General features: G+C 36.9%; 1 protein-coding gene across 2 annotated transcripts in view; it reads right to left on the minus strand.

The window, feature by feature from the left end:
- SLC41A2 (solute carrier family 41 member 2) overlaps window positions 1-20,727 on the minus strand; it is a 113,643-nt gene that overhangs the window by 22,806 nt on the left and 70,110 nt on the right. For both annotated transcript variants that reach the window (XM_032416245.1, XM_032416244.1), the window contains exons 7-10: window positions 19,091-19,238; window positions 13,731-13,810; window positions 10,460-10,591; window positions 8,826-8,974 (exon numbers count right to left, since the gene is read on the minus strand). In XM_032416245.1, the coding sequence (XP_032272136.1) occupies window positions 8,826-8,974; window positions 10,460-10,591; window positions 13,731-13,810; window positions 19,091-19,238 (509 nt within the window). The remainder of the gene's footprint in view (window positions 1-8,825; window positions 8,975-10,459; window positions 10,592-13,730; window positions 13,811-19,090; window positions 19,239-20,727) is intronic.

Genomic DNA, 20,727 nt, shown 5'->3' on the forward strand with positions numbered 1-20,727 from the left:
AAATATGGCATAGAGAGGTGAACACAGACTTTTGGGTAAAAACAGACCCATGAAAAATTAGCTGTTTGAAAAAAATCAGCTGTTTGGACATGGAATATAATTTTTCAGGAAAACAACATGTTATGTATTGCCTGGGTTTCTGCCCAACACATAAAAGCCAATTTAACTTAGTATTACTTTAGCAGTAATTATTGATTTTCATATTAATAGACTGTTGCAGTTACCAGCTCATTTTAATATTAGCATATATATTACTCAGTGTGTACAACAATGATTTGTTACAAATCATCTTTACTGTAGAAGTAGGAATTCACAAAATCAAACATCATGAATGCAGGAGGGGATCTGAGTAATAGCTAGGGTCACTGGGCTTCCTCATTTGCCCAGGGTAGTAATGGTTTATGCTCGTCATTCTAATTATCAACAGCTCCCTTTTACTCTCAAAAGTGTCCTGGTTTGGACTAAACTGATATGGTCACCTTAGCGTTAGTATCTTCACTCTTACGTTACAAGTGAGGAATCTAAGCCACCTAGCAGTGCTGTGACTTAGCCAAAGTCAGTGAGTTAGGAAGGGACCAGAAATACTTATTCCTTAGTCTGGGAGTCTTCCTGTCCCACAGGTAGCAGGATAATGGTGATGACAGTGATGGCTAGGATCTGGGGCACCAGCAGTGCACCTGGCATAAAGTCTATGCGAGTAAGGCTCTCTCCATCCCAGAGGGACTCGACAGTGTCAGGAGCTAAGGCCGGAGAAGTTTAGGGGATCTTTGTATGCCCTAAGCCTGGCCTACTGCCCTTTTCACTGTACCCCCTTGTGGCTTCTTGTCCAGCTATGGGTAAGATTATGGGGAGAACGAGGAATTTAGTTTGGACATGTCACATTTGAGATGTCTTCCAACATATAACTGGAGACGTAGAAAAGGAGTCCAGACTGGAGATATCAATTTGAGGGTAAGCAATGAAAGGGTGCTATCTAAAGCTTAGGGCACTCATCAAAAGAGCAAGAAGAGAGATCTGCAGTAAAGAACAGGGGTCAAAAGGAAGGTGAATGGTGAGGAGGTTTAAAAAAAAAAAAAAAAAAGGCCTCAGGGCATTGAATAACCAGCTCCAATAATGAGGGGAAGGAAGGAATGATGGCTCTCACAATAATGATGATAAACTGCAGCCACTACCATTATTGGAAACTTACTATGCCCCGGGAATTCCATCAAGTAATTTACACACATTAGCTTAGCCCTCATTACTATCCTCTGAGTGGGGAAAAAAATAAGGTTACAAAACTTGATTCAAGTCACAAAATAAGTAGCAGAGCAGAGATTCCAACTCATGTCTGACTCAAAGGAGCTCTGATCTTTCTACAATATTCTGCATATTGGGATCTCATCTTCTCTCTTCTTTCCTTTGTCCTTCATATGTGACATTTGTGATTACAGGTAGCCTGGCTTATAACTATTTTTCTTCTGTGGGAAGATTAATTTTATGTCTCTATGCACAGTTAAAATGGTACTAAATCATGTGAACATGACTTCAGAACTAAGATGTGGTCAGTGTTTCTTTCAGTAAGTACACAGACCGTACTTCTGCCCCACGCATGTTCTACTAGGTAAGAAACGGAGGATGTTTGCTCTTTACACTCTTTGTGCTGTGGCCGGGGTCATATAACAAACCCAGGTTTCAAAATGACCATGAACTGTTATTTATAAGACAGAAACCATTATCAGGAAATTCATTAATTGATATCCTAATTATACATTTTATTATGAGGGGCATACATTTGTGCATTTAAGGTGGGCTTGAGATTTGCTAAGAACAATTCTTCTGAGAATATGAACCTGTGCAATTTGCACATGAGTATAAAATTCAAAACCAAATATTGTCTACTGAAAGGTAATAACAAAAACTAAGGAGCGCCCTGTTTTTAAAACCATATTTTAAAAAGTATAAGAATTAACTATCTTGCTGAGAACAATTTCATCTTTATGGATATTAACTGAAGTTATCATCAGCTATAATATATACTCTGATCATCCCCTTAAAAAAAAAAAATCTACTGAAGCACTTTTAAATAATGAAAGCCAGACACTGGCAAAAAAAAGTTTGATTCCGAAGTTATAGAGGAAGACTCTATTGTCATAGGGAGGGAAGTCTTAGGCTCTTCTCTGTTTCATGCATAGAAGTCCAATCTCCCACAACTGAGAAAAGATCGTAAAGGCCAGGGACAATTTCTTCTATTTCTTTTGTACAGCGACTAGCACAGTGCTTGGAAGACTATTATGGATTTGATAAAATCCTGGCATGTACAATTCTCAATTTTACATATTGAGAACTTGTTGTCATTATACCATTTAAAGGAAATATTTTGTCTCTCCCACATGAAACCACAGATATAGCCAGAAGCAAAGATTTTCTACAACCAACTTTCACAATGAATTTCTCATGGAATGTGGTGCTGCTGGAATTTTAGTAGCGTTCTTAATAACCTAATTTTCTGCATGAAACAATCAGTGCCTAAAATAGGGAATTAAAAATTTCATTTAGCAATGGTTCTGATTCATAGTTTACCAATTATATTAGCAAGCACTTTGTTGGGATTCAATAGGTATCTAGAACTAGAAAAGTCACTTTTTTTTTCCATTAAAATATTTTATAGCAAAAAAGTATTAATATGCTCTATATGTGCTTATCTTTTTGCCTCATGTAGGGTTTGTCATCCAAGCTTTATGCTTTTGCCTTTTCACAGACAAAGGAAGCACAGTTAGGATTTCAAAACACAAAGGGAAACTAGTAGAGACTTTAAATTAAATACAGAAATGAGCCACAATGTACTCTATTCCTTCTTTGCTCAAGAAATTGCCAGTCTGCTTATTTGATTGATAGTTACTTTTGTTCCTTCTTGAGTTTATTATGCTGTCAAATACTATATCCTTGAAAAAGACTATAGAGAATAAGGCAACCAAATGAATTAGAGACAGAAAACCCTGAAGAAGATATCAGGATTCCCTTCGGTAGATCTTAGAAGGAAGGCCAACTAGATTCATCACAGCCTGGAATTCCATATCATGCTTTTGATTTCACAAATTAACAGTCTTTGCGCAGTTAATGAAGCATCTGAATCAGTAAGATGTGAAGCAGAGGAAATCATCGCTTAGAGAGAAAGACCCCAATCATCTCTAAGTTTTTGGAAGAAAGTACACTCTGATTCTATAAAATCAAGGTTGTGGTTTCAATGGGCTAATGTGACACAGATGAAAAAAATTATGTTCTAAAGCCAGCAACTGGGGCGTCTGGGTGGCTCAGTCGTTGGGCGTCTGCCTTCGGCTCAGGTCATGTTCCCAGGGTCCTGGGATCGAGCCCTGCATCGGGCTCCCTGCTCTGCGGGAAGCCTCTTCTCCCTCTCCCACTCCCCCTGCTTGTGTTCCCTCTCTTGCTGTCAAATAAATAAATAAAATCTTTAAAAAAAAAAAAAAATAAAGCCAACAACTATACCGTTAGCCACAGCCAGCAGTCTTATAAATGCTGGCTGATGACACAGAGGTATAATGAGTACTCCAGGATGGTTAGCTCGGCGCCAACCCATCCTTACTGCTGGAAAAAAACCCTCAAAATGTAGTGTGACCACTGGTGTACCAAATACAAATGGCTTTCACACATTACTCTGGCCTTGACATATTCCAACTAATCCTGCTTGCTCTTGGGCCCTGGGCAAGAACATTTGTAACCGTACAATCCATCACAGCTGCTGACTGTGGTTTGGTGGCCTTCCTGCACATAACAAAAACACATTTGTTAGGTTCCTTCTCATTGCAAGACACATAATAAATTCTTAAACAATGTAATTTGTGACATGTAAGTGGATTTTTAAACTTAGTTTCAAAAAATGTAGCTAGTGTGTGCCAAGGGCAAAATAAGATACAAGATACTTGACCATTCCAAGTCCCAAACAATTTCAAATTCCAAGTTGACTTTTTACTTTTCACTTGATGTAAGACATAGCTATAGGACAAAATTAGGAAGCTAACATGCTCTGAAAAAACTCTTGTGTTAGAGGCGCCTAAGCAGCTCAGTCAGTTAAGCGTGGGACTCTTGATTTTGGCTCACGTCATGATCTCAGGGTTGTAGGATCGAGTCCTGCATGGAGCTCCACATTGGGCGTGGAGCCTGCTTAAGACTCTCTCCCTTTCCCTCTCTCTAAAACAAACAAAAAAACTCTTGTGTTAACATCTGAAATAAAACCTTAATTTTAAAAACCCATTATGAAAGAGTTCAAACATAAACAGAAAAGAACAGTACAAATTAACCCATACCATTCTCATGCACCATCACTCAGCTTCACCAACGATCAATCATGACGAATACTGCTTTATCTATATACCCCTACCTTTTGTTTTCTCTAGATACCAAGTCATTTCATCTCTGAACGTTTCAGAAAAACCTTATAATTCTGGCTGAATGGTCATAGAATTTGGGGGGGGTGTGTTTTATTTCTCATTGCCTCTTATTTTCAATACCTATGTCACTGAAAGAGAGAAAGCTGGTGTTTATTGAAAGCAAGGAGAAGAAAATTTAGATTTTTCAGTTTTTCTGGCATATCTAGGGCCTAAATACAGTTGTAAACTTTTCTCCTCCCTCCAGTGAAGGAAGAGACGTGGCTGGCAAGATACAGTTATTCGGGGGCAGCCCCCTGGCCCCTATCCCCAGCTGCTCCAACCTCCTAGGCTCTGGCCCGCTCAGCCTGCTCCTTTACAAGGATGCTAAGACCTCCAGCGAGCCTGGGCCAACCCCCAAACACAACTGTGATCCCAAGCTCCAGCAAGAAATGGCCCTCAAGCCAAAAAAAAAAAAAGAGAGAGAGAGAGAGAGAGAGATAGTCGTTCAGTTTAACAAACATTAACTGAGCACTAGGGATAGGATGAGGTAAAATGAATAAAAATGAATAAGTCAAAGATCCCTTCTCTAGAATGAGTGAGACACACATAAACAGATAATGTCGATAAAATGTGGGAAAGCTAGAATAATGATATCCACAGGGTACTATGGGAACAGAATAAGGGCACTCAGACCAAATTAGGTATTCAAACAAGGCTTCCAGGAAGAGAGATCTGAATGCAAAAATACTGCAAATGATTATTACTATGTTATTATAATAAGTCCAATATGAAGTTTCTTTTAAACAGATTTCCTTCATTTAGTTGGTTAGGGAACTGGGTGGTGGGGGTTGGGAGGGGGAATTCATCAAAGAATATTAGGAAGAAAGCAAAACACCAAGAATTTAAAAATAACCACTATATAATATCTTGTGAGGAATACCACAGGGAAAAGGGCTTGGTCTCTAGCCTCAAGAAGGTAGGAACCTAAGTGGGAAGAAATTAAACATGCATCAGAAAACCTTTATCATAGAATATTCAATCAAAATAGAGTTTAGGGATGGGAAGAGTGGACTAAAATATTTGGGTAAGAGCTGGGACTTAAACCAACATTTCGGATATAAATTTACCCCAGATCAGAAAGGGAAGCTAATTGAGTAAGTAATAATAAAATGAGTCTTAAGTGGTCAAGGAGGCTTTGTCTTTAAAAAGTATTTCTTCATTCTGTCCATCTCTGAATTGATTGAAGCAGGCAGGGGAAGGTCTTTTATCTAAACCTCAGTTTCCAAAGAGTTGTCTGTACATGTGTTTACGTGTGTCATGTATGTTAGTGTCAGAACATGATGGTTTGATTCGAGCATTTGCATTTGGACTCTAAGCTATTCCACTGGAATAATACACAATGTCAAGTGCATGCAAAGATCTACTCTGGCAGGTATCTGATTCTCGGGGAGAAAGTAAAAACTAAAATTCATAAAAATGAAAGTTGTAAAAGATACGTAAGAAAATTCAATCAACATTACAAAATTAAAAAAATATTTTCCAATTGTCATCAGAGATCAGTGCCTCACCACTTATAATTCTAATTTTAATAGCAACGACAGCATCAGCTAACACTTAAATAGCATCTACTATGTGGCAAGCTTTATATAATTAACTCATTTAATCTTCAAAATGAGTTATGAGGTAGATACTCTTATTCCTCCCATCTTATACAGGAGGTAACTGAGATACAGAGAGATTAATATTATTCTTTCTTCACCTCCAGTTTTTAAATCTTTACTTGTCAGAATTTAAGTCAGAGGTTAAAAAAAGACATGTAGGATTTCTCGGAGTAGAGGCTGAAATCTAATATTTTTGTAAGTTCAGAAAAATTACTTATATCCTTCACTGACTCAAGTGAAATGATGTGTGATAGTGTGTTGGCTCAGAGCCATTAACATAAATGTAAAATCAATCCAGGAGGCTAAGAGGTAGAGTTGGAAATAGAAACATGCTCTAAAAATGGCATGTTTATCAACAGACCAAAGAACAATTTCTGAATATTTCCCATGGGACTGAAGAATGCATCTTTTTCATAATACTTACACAGAGATAAATGACCGTATCATATACAAGCAATAAAGGAAGCCAGTGGTGAAAAGCATTTGAAATAACTTTTGTCCCTACTGAGTAGTAGAAAAATATTAGTCCCTAGGTAGAGTTAGTTGCTTTTTCTTCCAAGCTCTGAAAGCACCTTATATGTAGCTATCCCCAGCATCTGTATATTGCAATATAATGTAATTATCTGTTTATGTAGTAGTCTTCCCTCCAAACCATGAGTCCTGGAAGATAGGGTTTGAATGTATTCATCCTGGGATTTAAAACCATCTCTGCATCTAGTAGAATGAAGGTTTATTGGATGAATAAATGAATGATTTGATAGGTGACTTTTAATAAAATCTCAGGCACTACAAAGTATTATAGGAAAGTTTAAAATATCAATGAAGTCATGGGGTGTTTGCTATTTTAAGAGTAGATTCCAGTCTCCTTTGCCTGGCATTTAAGGCCTTTCTACATGGCCCTAATCTACCTTCTTAACCTTCTCTCATCTACTCCCTCCTCCTAGTTATATCCTGGGTATGAATTACTTTCTCCTTCTGACACAAGCTCTGTACTTCTCTCTATGCTTTAAGTCAGTAATCTCCAAAAGTTTTAGATTATTTAGCCCTAGTATAAAATACCTGAGCCTACTTATTTAACACTGTGCTAATATGTTTATTATAAAACAATCATAAAAATAGAAGAAAAAAGACATTTCAAGCAAATGAGGAAAAAATACATAAACAGATGTTTTAATTTTTTCTTCCTGTACACAGTGGATTGCTTTGGATATACTTCACTTTGAAAATCATTGATTTACATGAAAAGAACAAACCTCATAGAGTTTTTGTGAGAATTAAGTGAATCAATACATTTAATGCACTTAGAACAGTGCTGGTCATGAAGGCCAAATTTAAATGTTAACTCTTCAAAGAATTATTTGAATACATCTCTTATGAGGTTGGGATTTCTCACTGTAGGAGGCGCTAATCCTATAGAGTTTAGCAAGAAGCCAAGCCTAAGAAGCCAAAATAAAGTGGAAACTTGGAAAGACTGGGTTTATGGAAAATGACGCAAAGGAAAAAAGATGTAATTATTAACCCCAAGAAAAATAAAGTGTACAAAAAGGAAATATAATCATACTATATTATCTGGCTCTATAGTACATGATGTTTACATAGGCCCAATCACACAAACACTGGCTGCAAATTTAACTAAAAATTGTGATATAAGTATATGGAAAAGATGGGGTGTTAACACAGCCCCTCAAATCTTCAGTTTTTATTAGCAAAAGGCTAAAGTTTAGGCATGTTACTTAATTTAAAACTTGCAGATACATATCAGAAGAAACAGCTAAAATATTTCAGTGATGATCTCTGAGGAATGTGACTGGAAAGGTAGAACACTTTCTTAAATTAAAAAATTTTTAAATTAATAGCCTCCCACAACCATTCACAGTTTACTATTTAATTTTAAAATTTTGTATATGTATTATACCAATCAGATTTTTAAAATAAAGTCAATTTTCTTAAATTTTAAAATTAATAGCCTCCCACATAAAGATGGCAAGTTGAGTGTATATGTTCAACTCTACTCTCTCCAGAACTCTCAGTGACATACCAGAGAAAAGATGTAGAAAGGCACAGAAATCTCCCAGAAAGAAGACAATAAGATCAGAAATTTAATGCAAGAGTTTTGGGAATCAAATAATAAGACTCCAGGGAGAAAGAAGGGAGAAAATGGAGGAAAAAAAAAAATCAAAGAAATAATTCAAAAACTTTTCCTAGAACTGAAGAACATGAATTCTTAGACCGAAAGGGTCAAACAATGTCCAACAAAACAGACAAAGTATATCCAAACCAGGGCATATCAACGTGAAATTTAATAACGAGGAAAAAAAGAGATCTTGCAAGCTTCTAGGGAGATAAAAAGAAGTTAAGTACAATGAGATCAGCAGTCTTCTCGATGGTTAAAGGAGTTAAAAGGCAAATGAAGCAAAGCCTTGAAAATTCTAAAAGAAACGATTTCATATCCAGTCAACCTATTCATGTAAAAGCACTTTACAACATGCAAAGGCTTTCATGCACTCTCAGGAATCTATGAGAAAATGTGTTCACATGAAACAAGAGAACCAACCAAAAAAAAAAAGGGGGGGGGGGGGGACATGGAATTCAGGAAACAGGAAATCCAAAGGTTTCTATTTATCAGATGATATTAAGAGTGATTATGAGTTTCTTGGTTTTAGGAAGATGAAATCCACACAGGCATACATTTGCTTTTTGAAAATGTTAAAATAGTTCACGTGCTCTTAGATTTACAGAGTTTTGCTTTTACAGCAGTCTGAGGATAAAAGAGATTACAAGAGGTTTTAACTCTTACCTGCAGCACAGCGGCAAGTAAGTACACCACTATGAAGATCACAGTTAAAGAAGTGTGACCACTTTTCATCAAATGAATAGTGTAGAGGAAAATTAAATGTCCAGGAATCACAAGAAGCAGTAGAACCTGAGCAGACTTATTATTCACTCCTGTAGTAGAAAACGTAAAAGTTAAAACAAAATCCTGTTTGGGTTACTAATAGGTCACAGTTGTTAAAATTTAAGGATTACTTTCTCATTACTATACTGTATAGCATCACATAAAATTCTGTTGCTAACAATACATTTCAACCACTCACAGTTTACTTAATTCTTTGAAATTCTCATTATATGTCATATGCTAATTGAATGGCAGGAAGTTGATAAAAACTTGCTATGAAGAACACTGGTCAGACTTTAATATCTATCATAATAATAGAAGGAAGACAAAAGAAAAAACATAAAGTTCTTAAAGCACAGGAATGTTCTAATTTTACTTTTCTTTCAGAGTTCTTTCACTGATATTTCACTGGGCATTTCTGATCCTCATTCAGAAGTCAATAGTAACAAATGTAGTGATCCGAAGGAGCACCTGCACCCCAATGTTTATAGCAGCAATGTCCGTAATAGCCAAACTATGGAAAGAGCCCAGATATCCAGTGACAGATGAATGGATAAACAAGATGTGGTATGTATATACAATGGAATACTACTCAGCCATCAGAAAAAAATGAAATCTTGCCATTTTCAACAAGGTGGGTGGAACTAGAGGGTATTATGCTAAGTGAAATAAGTCAATCAGAGAAAGACAATTATCACGATTTCACTCGTATGTGGAATTATGAAACAAAACAGAGGAGCATAGGGGAAGGGAGGGAAAAATAAAACAAGACAGCATCAGAGAGGGAGACAAACCAAGGGAGACTCTTAATCATAGGAAACAAACTGAGGGTTGCTGGAGGGGAGGGGGGTGGGGGGATGGAGTAACTGGATGACGGGTATTAAGGAGGGCACTTGATGTAATGAGCACTGGGTGTTATATAAGACTGACGAATCACTGACCTCTACCTCTGAAACTAATACTACACTTTATGCTAATTTACTGAATTAAAATTTTTTAAAAAGTCAATAATAACCTTTATTTTCATCAGAAAAGAAGTGACAAGAATTGTGAGGTTTAATACTGCGGTCACAGTTTTTTGGTAGTCACTGCCTGGGTGACACAGACAGGACACTATTCCTTGTTACAGAGGTTTTCCCTCTCCTCCTGTTTGTTTGGGATCAAATGCCTACATTCAGAAAAGCCAAAAGGATTAATATAGGAAAGACAGTATATCTGTCTCTCTAAATCACCTAGCAATGCTTTCCTATGTATATAAGGTTCCTCCTTCCTGGACTCATGAACAAGACATCCCAGAGAAAAGGATGAAACAGAAAAAGTATACAAAGTTCCTCAGCAACTGCACAATTGATACACATGACTTTCTTTCACTGAGATTTAATGAACATAGTCTATTCTATTTAAAATCTACTCAGGTCTCAGGAATAAAAAAGTCTCGTCAAACTGACAAAATATGTGTTCAGCAAATGTTGCCCATCTCTATTCTCAGAGAATTATTCCTGATATACAATATGTAAAAATCCACAAGCACATACCTGGACCAAAAAAAGTTCTAAATGGGTAGTAACAACCTTTGGGTTCATCAGGCAATTCTCCTGGAATGCTATGTAAATGGAGGTAGGTAGAAATCCTGCTAGCCTGAATGGCCACCAAATTACCACCAATACCTGAAACATAAGGAAAAACAAAGCAGTTATCCTTATATTTTAAACAACTTGCATAAATTCAACCAAAGGCAAAGCTCTTCATGTTATAGCCTGGGCCAATAAAACAAACAAACAAAAAAGAATTCTTCTGAAATGTTGACTTATTTGATGTTGAGGTAGGTATTCCAAAGACATAAAGTCATTGTTATGAAAGACTCATGCATTATTTTTTCAAATCTGACTCACTGACTGAAAGCAGACCAGACTAAATAATTTTTTTTTTAATTACTACCACAGCCAAGATATAAAGCTAGGTAGCAAGATGTTTAATTCTTACCACCTTAATGAGATGAAAAATAAGCTTGATTTTTTTCAAATAGAGAAGGCTTGATATTTCTCTTCTCAGGTTACTAAAGAAATTGGTATCAGGGACTGAAAAATACTCAAGAAAGTCATCTTTCAACCTCGACTATCCTCTAAAATACTTTACAGACCTGCCCTACGAGAGACAGGAAAGGAATTTCTCTTGGCAAAAAGAACATAAAACCAGATGGAAATCTGGAACTACTCAAAGGAAAGAAGGGTGCTAGAAATGTAAAATAAATCAGAAAATAAAAAAGATATAATTTTCTCATTTTTAATCTCTTTAAAACAAAAACTGGCCATTTAAAGCAAAAATAATAACAATGTATATAGGGCTTATAACAAAGTAAAATGTATGACAAAAAGAGCACATAAGAAAGAGAAGTGAAAATCCAAGTATACTGATGTAAGGTCCTTACCCTTTATGTAAACAGACTAGATTATTATTTGAAAGTATACTGTGATAAAGATATATTAAAAGCCCTAGATCAGTAGTTCCCAAAGTATGGTCTGGGGTCTGAAGGAAGGTTAGTTCTAGAAATCCTAACCAGAAGTCCCAGAAGGAGAGCTTCACAGTGCATATTAGCATGATAAAGGCTTTAAGAAATCCTGTAGTAAAGAAATCTATTTGACCTAATGTTTCCCAAACTTAATTGACCACAAAATTCACTTCTCAAGGTATACTATTAATCTCACAGAACTAGTATTCTTGTGAAATCTATTTCAGAAAATGCTACTAGTTCTGAGCTGTTAATAAGTGTTAAAAGATATCCTTGTCACAGTATCAACACTGATATGCCTTACTTTAAATAAAATGTGTATTTTTGTAACTAATAAAACAGATAAATTAGCAGTTATGGGGGGGGGGAAGCACAGGCTTTGGAATCAAGCAGATCTGGATTTAAATGCTGAGTTACCACTTACTAGATGTGAGATGTTGGACACATTACTTTCTTATTGTGAGGATGAAATGATATAACATGCATAAAAGACCTGCACGTTATCTAGCACACAGTAGGTACTCACTAATTATCAAATGATGGTGGTGATGATGGTGTGTTAATTAGGGACCCTTTAAATCGTACATCCTCTAGCACATTTAAAATGAAATTCAATTCTCAAAAGTTCCACCTTTTTTGAGAACCATGGAATGAATCTTCTCTATCAATGTTTTTAATGAGTGTAATTTAACATAAAGTGAGCTCACTGTGATACTCAACTAGGAGACTCACTTACTGAGATACAAAGAAGATTTTACTACCATGAATACCATGGCTTCCAAGAAGAGCACTCCAGGGAAGCTCTAGAATTGTTTCTTATGTAACGTGAAATAACAGAAACACTGATTCAAACCTTACTAATGATGGGGTTGTTATAATTTAAATTTTTCACTGAAATGTTGGACAATATAGCTCTAACAGTATTGGTGGTGGTATTTATGCTGGTGACTTCATCAACTAATATTCACTGAAGAGGATTTGAACAGGTGGAAGAAAAGCAGTAATCATTCCAGGCAATGAAAATTAGGACTTTGTCGGGCCACGAAACAGGAATCTGGTTAGAAAGATAAAGGAAAAAGTTGTACACATCCAAGAGCATATAGAGGGCTTTGAAAGCAAATCAGAAGAATTCAAACTTGATTTGACAGGCAGGAGGAAATCACTGATAAGTTCATCATCTTAAGACTGAAGTAATAAAAACAATGTTTAAGGGAAGACTAGCCTGCTGGTGACAGTTAATTGGCATTGAACAGGGAGTGGGTCAGGAAAGCTACTTTATTACTTCAATGATGGCTTAAGTAAGACATTAGCAGACTATAATGCTGAGACATTCTTATACAAATAAGTGAACAAGTGAATTATGTTAATGGACAAATCGATGAGGTTTGGTCATTGTCTATTCAGAGAGGATGAAGCGCTGGGTTGATAGTTCCATGATTTTAAGGGTGGATGATGGGGGGACAGTGGCACCAGGAAAATTGGAAAGGGGATCTAGAGGGGAAATTTCTTCATGGACATTTTATAGCTACACAAAAATGTAAATGTTCAATTGAAATTTTAGGTATGAAGTTAGATTTTGGGGAACTTGCCTTCATATATTTTATTACCTATAAATATACAAAAGCAATTTATATAAATGTGTAGCACATCCTGTGACATGTTTTCCCTCAGGTAGAATTACTTTTTAAATTATATTGGTGTAAGCTGTACTAAAATCCAATATAATGACAGCCAGCCCAAAAGTCAGTATGACTAGATTAAAATGATCTTACTAAATGGAATTCATACCAAAAAACCCTGTGAACCTAAATATTATAATTCCCATTTTATAGGTAAGAAAAAAATAGAAGGCAGATCTTAAAGGGATCCACAGAGGAGTGATAGATTTTAATGAACTGAATTGACTTAAGCAATGCTTAAACCTAGCTAACTCTAATTGATCCACAAAAATTGACAGGGGCAGCAGCAAACCATGAGATAGCAGATAAACCCAAAGTAAATGATAATCCAGAACTGAAATACCATATTTTGCCACACTAATCTTAAAAATCAAGTGTGCTTGACTCCCAAACCAATATGAAGCAGTAAGAGTAAGAAACAGTTCTTTTCAAAACTAGGTTGTACATACTGAGAACAGGGAATGTCATTTCTACCATGAACACCAACCTGGGGGTGGCGGGAGAATGGAAGGGAGGGGGAGATACACCTCTTAGAATCTGAACCCTAAAATTCCTGTTCCCAACTAAGAGTACATATAATGATTTGATACCATTGTGAAAAGTATATCTAATTCTTACCATTAATAACTGGTGTGTAAACTACAATCCCAACCAAGTTTGGATCAGATACAGTTGTGTCCAGAATAAGGCCCCCAATGCTGAAAGATAGAAAATCATATAATTTAGGGAAGAGGAAAGAAATGTACTAATTTTAAGCTGCTCTTTACATACAAACACTTCTACTCTAAAAAAAAAATTTTTTTTAGACATTTAAAAAATAGAATAAAAAGGAAAAATACTTCAAGTAAAAATCAATGTCAACAGTGAAATGTTGAAAATAAAACATGGAATAAGCTATAGCCCTACATGTTAGGGCTCTCTTTCTGATCTCCAAGATATGTTCCTTATAAAAAGGAAAAGAATATGCTTTAGGTGCATTAAAGTGTCTGGAAGGATATATAAGAAATTATTAACAATGTCTATCTCTGGGTGGAGGGACTGACAGAAGACTGACGGTTATTTTATATCCTTCTGTATTTACTAATTTTTTAAAACCGTGTGCATTTATTGCTCTTACAATTTAAAAAATAGTTTGTTATTTTTTTTTTAAGCAAGCTCTACACCCAACATGGGGCTTGAACTCACAACTCTGAGCCCAAGATCAAGAATCTCATACTCTACCAACTTGAGCCAGCCAGGTACCCCTAAAAAATAGTTTTTAAAAGAGTATTTCTTCATATTTGAAATCAGCAAGGCATCAGAGGGATCATTTTTATTGTGTGAAAACTAGATAGGTGTAGCATCTTATCACTGGAAAATTAAAATAATGAGTTGTAGCCATAGAAAGAGCTGATTTTGAGGACGGAGGTCTGGAAAAATAATATACAGTTACATAGTAGCAAGCCATATACTCTGAATGTCTTGATGGAGCTTGGAGATTTTTTAAGTGTCCAAGACCAATACCAATTGGTAAACTTCAGCTTCTTGGTCTAAGTCCTATAAAACACTGCCAGTCCCTATACTCCATGGGATCCTGTTGCCTAAATCTTCTAGGAAAATGCAATCTACATTACAGAAAAATAAACCCCATGTTATCAGAGAATGGGGTTGAAATATCAGATCAAATGTTCTACCACTACCTGATAGTTAACATTAGGAACTTATTAAATATTATTTTAATTTTTTAGTAAAATAAATGAATTGTGGCTTACTATGCCTAAATTACTAGGATGTCCCATTAAAAGTTACATTGTAAAGTCCCCAAAGTAGTCATCCTTAGCAGTATTTTAATATTTAATATTTAAGCTCTAGGGGCGCCTGGGTGGCTCAGTCGTTAAGCGTCTGCCTTCGGCTCAGGTCATGATCCCAGGGTCCTGGGATCAAGCCTCGCATCGGGCTCCCTGCTCCACGGGAAGCCTGCTTCTCCCTCTCCCACTCCCCCTGCTTGTGTTCCCTCTCTTGCTGTGTCTCTCTCTGTCAAATAAATAAATAAAATCTTTAAAAAAAAAAAAATATTTAAGCTCTAATTTTAAAAATATATATCTCATAGAACAAAACTAGTTATGTGTCAAAGAATAAATTTCTATGCCAGAACACATAGGTTCATGCCGTGACCATAACATGAACACTTGCTAAAACACATCTTAAAATGTTTTTATGACCCAGGTAATAAAATATTATAGAAAAATTAGAAAAGACAAACAAAAAGAAGAAAATAAGAATCAACCTCAGTGCTATCACTCAGCGTTATACTGTTAGCATCTTGGTATATAGCCTCCCAGACATTTTAAACACGTAGATTTTAAAAAATAAAAAGTCACATTGTAAAAGTAGTTCCCTCTTCACTTTTATTAAATTTTATTTTTATCGAATAAACATATGTACATTATTTAAAAAGTGAAAGTACCACAAAGTTTAATAGTCCCCAGCCCCCACCCCCAGCACCTGTTCTCCACTATCAATTCTTTTCAACTTCTTTAGCTGTTTCTTCTGGTGTTTAATGCTATATTTCTAAGTAACATGTTTATACTGTGATTTCTTGATTTTAATTTTAGACATTAACCTAATGACCTCCACTGTGACAGATGAGGATTTAATCTCACTTGCCCTTCCCCTCGCCACTTTGGATCCTTCATAATTCTCTTCCTCCCCTTATCCTGCCAACTTGGTTATATAATTTTGGGTGAAAAAGATTTAGGGTTTACTTTATTATAACAATGGAATCATTATTCACAACTGAGCCACCAAGTGTATTATTAGATTTCCTCACTTTTACTTGTTGCTTTGGCCCATATTTTTCCTAATTTTTGGGGTACTTATTACTAATTTGGTTTCAACTTTCTAACAAAGTTAGTGAAATGCCTCTGAATACAGTCAAACTCATCAGGTAACTGATCAATTCCACTTTTGTTTCTTAGAGACATTCCTCCTTAAGTCCTCCGTCCTCTTGCCAACCTGGATGGTGGCCTCTACGCCTACTACATGGCTGTCACCCTGCACCTTCCCTTCAGTCTCCCCCGCTGGGTTTTGGTCTGTGTGCCATGACCAAGTCCCAACATTTCATAGGACCCTATTGCCTGAATCTTGTAGGAAAAAGCAATCTACATCATAGAAAAATGAATCACATGCTCTCATGGAATGGGTTTCCTCATTCCTGTGTCACCTTCTTTCTTGATTTATTTCTTCCTTTTGATAGACCATATCTTCTACCAGCATTTATAGGAAAGGGCATATGGGAAGCAAACTTTCTGAGATCCTGCATGTCTGAAAATTTCTTGATTCCACCCTTACATTTGGTTGACACTACAACCACACCTTATGTTCAAAATACTCTCCCTTGAAAATTTTGAAGGAATAACTTTAGATGTTGCTATTGGACATCATTCAGATTCCCAATGCTTTATATATAACTCATCTTTTTTCTCTAGAATATTTTGGGATTTGTAGTAATGTCCTTTGATTTGGGTCTCTCCTGCTATTCACTGTGCTAGGTACTCAGTGGGCCCTTTCAATCTGGAAGCCCATGGTCTTCAGTCCTGGGGAATTTTCTTATATTATTTCTTCAATAATTTCTTCTCCTTATTGTTTGCCTCCAGGTGCCCACCTCTGTTTTCTGTTCTATTTTCCAGAACAGTTCCTCAGCTCTATCTTCTAACTTTTCTGAATCTTTTGTTTCTGCTATTTATATATATTCTTTTTTTTTTTTTAAGATTTTATTTATTTAGGGGCACCTGGGTGGCTCAGTCAGTTAAGCATCTGCCTTCCACTCAGGTCATGATCCCGGGGTCCTGGGATCGAGCCCCACATTGGGCTCCCTGTTTCTCCCTCTCCCTCTGTCCTTGCCCCTGGGCTCATGCTTGCTCGCTCTCTCTCTCCCTCTCAAATAGATAACAATCTCTTAGAAGATTTTATTTATTTATTTGAGAGAGAGTGAGCAGGAGGAGCAGAGGGAGAGTGACAAGCAGACTTCTTGCTGAGCACAGAGTCCAACGTGGGGCTCCATCCCAGGACCCTGAGATCACGACCTTAGCCAAAATCAAGTCCGTTGCTTAACTGACTGAGCCACTCAGGTGCCCCTATATAGTCTTCATTCCCAAGAGCTCTTCCTATTTTTCAAATCCTCCTTATTAGAGCATTCTGTTCTTGCATTATGGATGCCATAGATTCTCCTACTGCTCTGAGGACACTGATGAGTTTTTTGAGGTCTTTCAACTACCCCTGCACTTTCTTTGAATACCATTTTTCTGCTTTCTGTCTTTCATGTTAGAAGCCTTAATCAAATGTCTGGGGATCCTTTTGCTGTCCGCTCTCCTGGAAGGGGCACTGCAGAGCACACTTGGAGCTCTCTGTGTACAGAGGCAGAGCTCGTCAGCAGGTAGGCCTTCTGAAGAAGCATCAGGTGGCCAAGCAGCTCGCTCACTAAAGGACCCACAAGGGTCAATATCCACAAGTTTTTCTTTTGTGCTGATGAGTTTCCCCAGAAAAGAATTATTCTAATTTTTTTGCCTGGGGGTAGAGGCCTGACTGCCAGCATTCCAGGAGCAAAGAAAAGGAAGTGGGATAGGGGTTTTCACTGTTCAGCATCTAGATTTTCACTTAATCTTATTTCTCCTACAGTGTGTAACCCACGCCTCACGTGTGCAGGTGTTTCCAAGTCCACAGCCTCTCTGATTCAGTTTCCGAGTTAATTCTTGTCTTCTGCCAAGGTGGGAGGGGGCGGTCACCTGGGTGGTCAAGCTGCAGAAGGGCTTTTAGGATCTAATTGCTTCTTACATAAGCTTTCAACACCTTCTTCATTTTGGCTCTGAGAAGTACTTAGTGCCTCTATTTCCTCCTCCTTTTTGGGTTTCTGAGGCTCAGATCTCAGATCCGCCTGCTCCTTATGCGTGTCTTCTGGCCCTGCAGGAGGTTAGGTTTTAGCTTTTTCCATTTTGCTAGTTCAGTTAAAAATCATCCGATTCCTGGGGCACCTGGGTGGCTCAGTCATTAAGCGTCTGCCTTTGGCTCAGGTCATGATCCCAGGGTCCTGGGATCGAGCCCTGCATCGGGCTCCCAGCTTAGCAGGAAGCCTGCTTCTCCCTCTCCCACTCCCCCTGCTTCTGTTCCCTCTCGTGCTGTCTCTCTCTCTCTCTCTGTCAAATAAATAAAATCTTAAAAAAAAAAAATCATCCGATTCCTATTTTACTAATTCTGTCGAATCTCGCACCTGCTGGCCTCTCTGCTCCCCTTCTGTCTTTGTGGTTTATAGCTTTTCTGTTCTATTACTGTCATTTTAGTAGTTTCAGGAAGGAAGAAGATAAATGTGTGTCAATATACCATGTTTAACAGGAAATTCATACTCTCTTCTAGCTTGCTCTTCTCACCAAATGTACAGTGAACATCTTTCCATGTCAATAAAAATGTTGCAATGTTATTTTTAGTGGCTAATATTCCATTTTGTGACTACACTACAATTTATTTGATCGATACCTGGTTGCTAGATCTCTAAGGTGTTCTCTTTCTTTTTTGTTGTTAAAAATCCCACTGTGATGAGGATCCTTAAAACTTGATCTTTTGCAAAGATCCTTAATTATATCCTGTGTCCTGTTGGAGTGGAAGTAGTCAAATGGTATGTCCATTTCTAAGGCTTTCTGATACTTATGTGAATAACTTACTATTAAAAATAAGTAAAGTCAGGTTAACACATAAACACACACACAGAGAGAGACACCACTAAACCTTACTCAGCAATCTGGTAAGGATTTGATTGGAAAAAAGTTTGAAACTGGTCTACTGATTTCAATAACTCCTGGGACTAATATCCCTATTATCTGTGATAATAAAGGCCTGGCTATATAAGATGATTGAACCAAGAAATAAAAACAGGCTGCTGATGTTTTAGTATATACACAGATACGGGCATATAGAACACACGCACACACACACATTTTAATACTAACCTACTTATAATCATAGCTGTTATGACAGGCTCCCAGCCTGAGTGGAGAACTGTCCTTGTGGCTGGATGTTTGGCAGCTATTATAATCCAGATAGGAGTTAGAGCCAAGAAAAAGACACCAACTAACGGAGAAATGTAGTAATAGTTGTCTAAAATTAAAAAAGAGACATTTCAATCTCTCTTCTAATCATGTAGCAAATGTAGATATTAAAAGTACAAGTTTCCCGGGAGATAGGATATTATCCAACATATTCACAGGCTATATATTTTCTCTTAACTTCACACAAATTTAAAACTATAGATAAGGTAAAAATATTAAATACTGTAACTGAAAACGAGTACATTAATTCAATAAATGTTTATTGAAATAGCTATCTGAGCTGGATGAGAATTGCACTAATAACAGTAAGGGCAACAACAGTAAAAAAGCCAACATTTATTTGGCTATTATTTACCAAGTACTGTGCTAAATGCTTTTTAGGCATCATCTCATGTGACCGTCCTCACAAGTATGAGGTAGATACAGCCATTTCTATTTTATGGAGAAACTGAAGCTTAGGAGCTTAAGAATACGGCTAAGAATAGCAAGAGTCAGGAGAAGACAGCATCTGACACCAAAGTTAGTAACTCTTAACTCCAGAGTCAAATGGGATATTATTTTTACCCACAAGGATCTTTATAGTACAAGCATTCCAAGGAATATTGGCCAATCAATTGATAATAGATATCCCCCCAATACTAAAGAGTGTTCCAAGCTCCAAAATAAAATAGAAAAACTAAGTTTAATAAAGGTAAACACCTCTCTTCACTGCTGAACTTCTCAGAACCCTTCATAAGCTAAGATAGAACACAGTACAATGTGTTAACCATAGTTTGGCCAGACCACCTAGTTTCCACATCTCGGTGTTATAACCTACCTTGGACAAGAAATTTCACTTCTATAAACTTCAATTTCCTTATGTATAAAATGGCAATAATAACAGTACCTATTTCATGGAGTTATTGTGAGTCTTAAAATAATGAGTACATGTAAGTAGAAGAGTATCCAGGCAGCTAGCTAACATTCATCGAACACTTACTATCATCTTAATTGCCATTGCCATTATCATTAACATCTTGCTATTTGGAACACACTGAGATAGCAGATTGCCAGGACTTTGTTATAACCCCTTTGTGGTAAACTGTCTTACTTGATCACAATTATTCATTCTCTCTCCATTCTTGTTATGTTTCCCTATAGCGTGAATATATTTCTCTGCCTCATTGACTTTGGGCTTAGCTATTTGTCTTGCTTTGTAGACATGCTGTATGTCACCTCTGAACAAAATTTTAAGTGCTTTCAGAAATGACTAGAATAGATAGAGATATATGGGTAGATATTAGCAGTCTTCAGACACTAGACAACAAGCACTGCAAGACTGTGATCCTTGAGAGAAGGGAAAGAAATGAGATAAGCCCTACGACAGCCTCAGCTTTTTGACTAAAGGCATGTTCCAGACCACAGTGCAGGAAGGGAAAACTCCAGCAGAGTAAGGCTAGCGCAGCAGGAATTTATAGGATAAAATACTGCAGAAGAGGAAGCTCTCAGAGACAGAGCTTGTGAACTGAATACTAAGCCATGCATGCATAGGGTGAACT

Source organism: Phoca vitulina, unplaced genomic scaffold, assembly GCF_004348235.1.
Source record: "Phoca vitulina isolate PV1807 unplaced genomic scaffold, GSC_HSeal_1.0 scaffold19, whole genome shotgun sequence".
Lineage (NCBI taxonomy): Eukaryota > Metazoa > Chordata > Mammalia > Carnivora > Phocidae > Phoca > Phoca vitulina.